The sequence below is a fragment of the Bactrocera latifrons genome, unplaced genomic scaffold (genome assembly GCF_001853355.1).
Source record: "Bactrocera latifrons isolate USDA-ARS-PBARC rearing strain unplaced genomic scaffold, ASM185335v1 scaffold_572, whole genome shotgun sequence".
NCBI lineage: Eukaryota > Metazoa > Arthropoda > Insecta > Diptera > Tephritidae > Bactrocera > Bactrocera latifrons.
The window spans coordinates 56,890-64,469 of NW_017537237.1; the positions used below are offsets into that span (position 1 = coordinate 56,890).

Genomic DNA, 7,580 nt, shown 5'->3' on the forward strand with positions numbered 1-7,580 from the left:
TTCGGTAGCAAATGACGTGACAAATAACTTTTGTTTTATACATTTTGCCATGAGATGCGTATTTCAGGCGCTAGGTAGACAATTTCACGATTTTAGGCGAATTTCCGAAATTTGAAGGCCGGACTTGGGGTTGAAGATGCAATCCGATCTCAAAACAAAAAGTTTCATTGGAATCAGGAAGTACTAAGGCAACTTTTAGAAATCCCGAATCGAAAAAAGTCCGGAATCGACCCACCCTAATACACACTGATGCTTCTATGTATGGGTATGGTGCCGTGTTCCTTCAGAAAAACTCTGAAAATCAACAATTTCATCCCGTACAGTTTATGAGCAGGAAAGCTACTCCAGCGGAGTGAGGTACCATTACGAGTAGCCCGTTGGGCTATGTACTTACAGGACTTTGACTATATCATAGAACATAGGAAAAATTCAAGAATGCGACATGTTGACGCCTTGAGTCGGGTTGGGTATATGTTATTAGAAGATTCGGTCGTGTATCGTTTGAGAGAGGCTCAAAAGTCTGATGAGTGGATCACAACAATTATTACTAATAAAAAATACCAACATTTACTGGTAGTTGTAGATGCTTTCTTTAAATTCGTATGGCTTTATCCTACTAAAAGTACGGACGCAGACTCGGTAGTTGACAGATTAATAAAACAATCGGCAATATTTGGTAATCCCAAAAGAATAATTACGGACAGAGGATCTGCTTTTACATCAAATATTTTCCATAATTACTGTAAAGAACAAGGTATACAACATTTGACTATTTCCACAGGTGTTCCTCGGGGAAATGGTCAAGTAGAATGGATACATCGTATTATAGTACCAATGTTAGCTAAGCTATGCCATGATGCTCCTGCTGGTTGGTWTAAATATGTTGGAAGAATTCAAAGAATTATTAATAATATACCTCCAAGAAGTACTAAATTTTCGCCTTTCAGAGTGCTTACTGGCTTGGATATGTGGCAATATGGCATAAAAATTAGAAGTTTACTTGAATATTGCATAATGAAAGAATTAGACGACGAATGTGATGACATTCGAAAACTGGTGCAAGAGAATATTTGTATGATACAAAAAGAAAATATGCATACATTTAATTCAAAGCGTAAAGCGGAAGTCACATATAAGGTAGGAGACTTGGTAGCGATTAAACGTACAAAATATGGACCCAACTTAAAACTAAAACAAAAGTATTTTGGACCGTACGAAGTAAAAAACATAAAGCCCCACGGAGGGTATGAAGTTCAGAAAATGGGCGAGAACGAAGGGCCACGAAATAATGTTACTATAGCAGAATATATGAAGGGGTGGAACGCTTCATTCGGGGCGAATGACGGTGCAGGACGGACGATTGTGGGACTTGTGGGTCAAAGGTCCACACGTAGCGGACGTGCCTTTTAAATGCACCTCTGAAAAAAGACTACACTTAATTCGAACAACACTCGAACAACGAACAATATTCGAACTGTATAGTCGAGCATAGTTAAGTGGCACAGTAGTGCTGAAGAAGTCAAGAAGGGCAGACCAGCATCATCGGCCGACAAGTTAATCAAATTAAATGTAAATACGTTTTTATCTTAAACTTTGTAAACTGATTTCAAATACGTTAAAATAAGTTGTTCTATGCGAGAGTTTGAAATGAATAGATAGAATAAATAAAATCTACATATATATATCGAAGTTTTTTTAACAAAAATCCTCATAGCAAAAAAAACTATAGGTGATAGATATAAAAAACTCTTTGTTCTGTTCATGTCACAAAAAACAAGTTTTGATTACAGATGTTTTTATTTCCCTTATTAATTAACAACTTGTGATTAAATAAATAATTAATTTTTCGAAAACTTTCATTTAGATGCCTACTATATGTAAAAAGTTTTACTTTCATGGTGGCTTCCAGTACAGTTATGTTTTATTCACTTACTTTTTATATTCAAGGTACTCACATTAAGTTAATTTGACCTAATCAACGGTTTTTGAAGTAAGGTATTTAATTAATTTTTTAAGGCGATAGCTATAGTATAAAAACTGTTTGAAACATTTCTTGAATATATAAATTTGCGAATCATATTTCAAGTTCTTAGCGCGTTCCATATTAAAGAAATTTGTGTACCTGTTCAAAAAATTTCATAAAGCTTTACTAAAATATAACTTTACTTTTACTTTAAAAGTAAAATCATTCATAGACAAGACAAGTTAATTCAGTGGGAAAGTATAATATTCCAAAGACTGCTGCAAAAGGATAATTTTTCCATTGAACTAACTCTCCAGTCAAAATATTTCCGGTGATCTTTTCGACGGCGAAGTTAACCTTCCTTTCATTCGTTGCCTTATGTGCAAGATTGCAGAGATTTTTGAGGTTTGATTTGCTTTTGGCATTTGGCATTTTACTCAAAATTACAATGTTATAGTTTCTTATATTATTTTCAACATATGCCTATATTTATAAAAATTAATTTAGTTTTAGTTGCTTCGGCTTTTGACATACATCATAAATGAGTTATACGCTTTCCGATCTTTTAAGTTGTAACAAACTGAAGAAAGTGTAGCATTTTTTAATCGCTTTAGTAGGTTAGGACTTTATCCCAGACAAACAATCACTCGCATAATCTTTCTATATATATGTACATATATAGATTTAAAATTATATGAGGTTTACAAATACTCACGTGTCTAGTACTTTGATATCCTGGTATTTTGACTTTTCTTCATGAAGGACTCTCGATAGTTTTAATGAAAATGCTTGGCCCGGCCACAATTCATTTTGAATTTCACTGAACCATCCATTTAAGATTTGGTCCACCATTATGAAAACACACTCTATCTCACAGTAGTCTACAACAGTACTGTCATAACTTTTGCTTCAATGTGCTTATTGACCCTAACATATTGCGATACGGAAAAATGCAGATAACAATGTTGGCAAATACGTTGTTTTTAATCAGTTCACTCAGATTTTTGTTGCTCATTATCAGCAAAAATACTGTGCTTTTGTACATACATATGTATATATAGAATTTACATGGAGCACCTTTTTCTCAAGCTTTTCGTTTTACGCTTCACAAACTATTCCATGTTGTATTTATGTGATAAGACTAACCCCGGTTTGTAATATTAATTTCCTACGATACGTCGTCTTCTATATTAATTTTGTTACATAAGTGTATCCAAAAAACCCAAAAAATTTGAAATGAAAGGCGAATAAGAATAAAATTCTCTTTCACGCCAACATGCAAGCTCAGTGTGTGTGTGAACAGACAAAACATTATTTATTATTACATTAGATTGGCTAATGGAACGACAAACAATATTATAGTAAAAAATGGCAGATTTATTCATAAACCGTCAAAAATTATTATTTCTTTTTGTATTTTGCTTCAAGGAGAAACTTTTTGACATTTTAAATTCAAAAGAAGAAACCACATGAACTTCAACACAAAGAATTTGAWTTTGAGCGGGCATTTATTATATATGTATACAAGTATATACACTCGTGGCCACGCAAAGGTTACGATTCAAAATTTTCAAGTGGAGTGCATATTTAAAACTTTATAGTGGTGTTTTTTGCTATGTAGAAAACTTTTATTTAGAAATAATTTAATGATATTTATCAAAAATATTAAAAATTAAAAATAAAACACATTCAGCTATAGACAAAATCATTCGAAAAATTATATATATTATTATTTTTATTGAATTTCATTTACACTATAATTGAAATTAATGTTTTATTTTTGTTTTAAGAGGAACACGAAGTTTAGTAACTGTAAAAACAATGAAATCGGCCGCTTTTGTCTAAGCGTAGAAAAGCCTGTTYATGTTTTACTTATTAAACGTAATAAATTAAAAACTAAAATCATAATTAGATAATATTATTGCTTACTAAAAACATAAAAAAAAAACTGAAGAACATTCCGAACGAATGAAGAAGTCCAAAAAAAAATTTGATAAAGTATTAAAATCATCTTCAAATGAGATTTTTTGATATTAAATCAACCACAGAAGTTAATTTTATACATACTTGAATATTGAGTTCTTGTGGAAAACGTCTACTAAGGATCAGAATTCATTATATAAAGGATAAGAGGTGTAGGCCAACCTTATAAGAAAACAATGAATACACTTATAACATATATAAACACTTTAAAACTGGAATGTCGAAAATTACTAYACAGTGTATGTTGGCAGAAAAAGGTCTGATTGCATTAACCTTTTCCATTGCTAAAACATACTAAATGACCATTGTGTGAATATAAGTCACACATTGATCGACATTGGGCACGAAATCTGCTGAAATTACGAAAATTGTTACAGGTAATAAAAGGTGAGCTTAGGATATTGACTAATTTCACATGACATTTTCGGAATTAAACTATAATATACTGAGTGTTATATTTTTACTTAATTTTCCAAGGGTACCTTACACATTGAACAATATATAGGTTGCCTACATATACAAAGGTTTAATATTTAAATTTAAAAATGTATGTAGAGCTCTTATCTTAAGCAGAAGACTTTATGAAATTTCTTCAATCGCCTGTTTAAATATAAATATACTATACCATTCCTCCACTATTTCTTTAATTACATTGATTTCTTCGTTTCATAACATATGTAAACGAGTTAACTGGACCACTGAATAACCAAAATACGTTTATTCATCTTTTTTAAATTGAAATTCAATATTTCAAAAATTTTTTTTTATTCTAATTTAAAACTTTAGCTCCATTGTTACATGACTTATTCTCTCTAAAATAAATGTGTTAATTATAATTTCTTCCTTATTATTGATTAAGACCTTATTAATTATAAAATCTTGGAGGAAGTCATGTGTAGAAATTCACTCAAGTGAGGAAAGTTCTATCATCGCCATTCACTTGGTAATGGAAAAAAAACGCTCAAGCAGCTCACGACTTTCGGTATTAGACCAAGTAGGGGAGCTAAAGTGATAAAGCGAAACATTCTCTCCACAGTGCTTTGCGATCCCAATGGAAAGGAACAAAAAGACTCGGAGGGGAACTCTCCTTTTGATTACGACCATGGCAATCGAATTAAAGATTACGATTTGAGGGCATGCACCTGGAATGTCCGGTCCCTTAATTGGGGAGGTGCTGCTGCCCAGCTGGTAGATGTCCTCGTTGGAGTGAAGGCTGACCTGACCGCCACCTAAGAAATGCGATGCGTGGTAGGAGAGAGACTCTATCGCCGAGTACTGCCATTCACCGCTGAATGTACGTGTGTGTCTAACCACAATCCGCATCAAAACGAAGTTCTTCAATATATCGCTGATTTGCGCCCACGCCCTGACTGAAGAGAAGGACGAAATAACCTAAAATGCTGCCCCCGTCACAATGTCAAAGTCGTCCTTTCAAACTTTCACGTCAGGGTGGGCAAAGAAGGTATATTTTGCACAACGGTCGATGAATTCAGCTTCTATAACGAAACAGCCCCAAATGGGTTGAGGCTGATCGAATTCGCTGGGGCCTAAAATATGATTATCTCTAGCACTAGATTCAAGCATAGAAAAATTCACCTAGGTACGTGACAGTCTCCGGATCGAAATACCTCCAACCAGATCTATCATGTTGTGATAAACGGAACACATGTCTCCAGTGTTCTAGAAGCACAGAAAGAAAAGGAGTGCCGTGTCGCAGCGAAGAGAAAGCAGACGGCYTATGTGTAAACGTTACAATCGACCACAATACGTGCGTGATGGGAAGGATACCGAGAGTTGAAGAGGGAAGTGAGACACATTTGCAGACAAAAAAGAGAAGCCGAAATGCGTAATTATGGAGAGCTTGACCAGCGTGCCGACAGGGCTAAACAATTTAGAACTTTCCTCGACTCGATCATTACGCGACTGAAGAACAACAAAGGGGCGGGAACCGATGGATTGCCCGAAGAGCTTCTCAAACACAGCGGCGAAAAACTGATAAGGAGCATGCATCAGCTTCTTTGTAGAACATGGTCAYACGAAAGCATGCCTGACGATTTAAATCTAAAGCCCTACGTCAAGAAACAGATTGGACAACTTCAGTGTGGTTTTGGACCTTAAAAATCAACAACCGACTAGATATTCACCATGCGCCAAATTTTGGAAAAGACCCGTAAAAAGGAAATCTACAGGTTCCACGTCTTCGCCGATTTCAAAGCTGCAAAACTAATAACTGTGTAAACGGACCTCTCTGAGCCGTTCGATACCAAACSAGGTTTGAAACAAGGAAGACTTCTTCCATCTGCTGCTGAAGAAAATAATTCCATCTGCAGAACTTAGCTGAGCAACTACAATCTTCTACAAGAGTGTATCGCAGCTGGCGAATGCCGATGATATTGATGTCATTGGCTTCAACAACCGCGCCGTTAGTTCCGCTTTCTTCAGAATAGATAAGGCAGCGTAGCAAATGGGTCTGGTAGTGAATGAGAGCAAGACGAGCTCTCCTGTCATCAAACAAACCATCATCGCAATCGCGACTAGTCTTCCACGTCACTGTTAACAGTCMTAACTTCTAAGTCGTAGATAGTTTCGTTTATCTTGGAAATAAAATAACAGTAATAACAATGTCAGCCTCAAAGTCCATCAGACAACTCTTGCAGGTGCAGGTGATAGTTAGGAGCACCTCCATTGGAAAGACCAAGTAGACAAAGATGAAAGTAAATTTTGTATTTTTGGCATAAAAGGTCGACAAATTGTGTGGCGTAAATCAGGAACTGCCTTTGAAAAACAAAATCTTGTTGGTACAGTGAAACATGGTGGTGGTGGAATTATGGTATATCAGTCAATGTATGAGTTATCTACCTTATATACGTGTTTCTGGCAGTTCRCAATTTTACCGAAAAGCTGAACATTTTCGATGTTACAGTTACTCAGAACGTTTTGGCAAACGAGCGATATTTTTGTGTTGTTTAGTCACTTAAATTTCGGCGAAGAAAGAAGATTGCAAAAATTGGGACCATTAGTACAATTTTTGACGTTGATGTCTCAGCAATAGTGCAATAATAAACGTAATTAAAGAGTTTTGCTATGAAGCCCCATTACTGATCAGTGTGTATCGATGATACGTTAAATTCCATCGAGGTCGTAGATAACTCCTAGACGAATTTAATGAAGGTCGTCTAGTTGTTCTTCCRGAAACTATTAGACATTAGTGGGACTAATATACTTTCAATATTGCATAAAAATTTGTCTATAAAAAATGAAATGAAAATCTGAAAATCAGTCCTATTATCTTCCGGGCAAACCCTGTATCATATCGWGACAACCAAATCCAACAAAGCTGTTCGCGAGTTAGCGAGACTGAAGATAGCCTAACTAAATTTCACACTTAATCTAAGCAAACAATAAAAATTCCGCATTATAAACACAACAGACAGAATTCCATAAGKAAAAACCGATAAGCGTAATAAAACTATCTTTTTTCTAGCAAGTAAGGACACATTCGCATAAGCATAAATAGCGCTGGAATTGTAAAATATAGTCAGTAAGAAATTATGAATAAAGAAGGCAACACGAAAATAAGCGTACTGCCCAAATAAATATAGTTAGGCTGTTCACGATAAGGTGGTTATGGGGT

The 7,580-nt window shown here is 34.9% G+C and overlaps 1 protein-coding gene across 1 annotated transcript in view; it reads right to left on the bottom strand.

The window, feature by feature from the left end:
• Positions 1-2,878, bottom strand: part of LOC108974645 (spermidine synthase) — a 29,697-nt gene extending 26,819 nt beyond the window's left edge. Inside the window, exon 1 of the mRNA XM_018942612.1 lies at positions 2,679-2,878. Coding sequence (XP_018798157.1) covers positions 2,679-2,815 — 137 coding nt within the window. The 5' untranslated portion in view covers positions 2,816-2,878. The remainder of the gene's footprint in view (positions 1-2,678) is intronic.
• Positions 2,879-7,580: the final 4,702 nt, after the last annotated feature.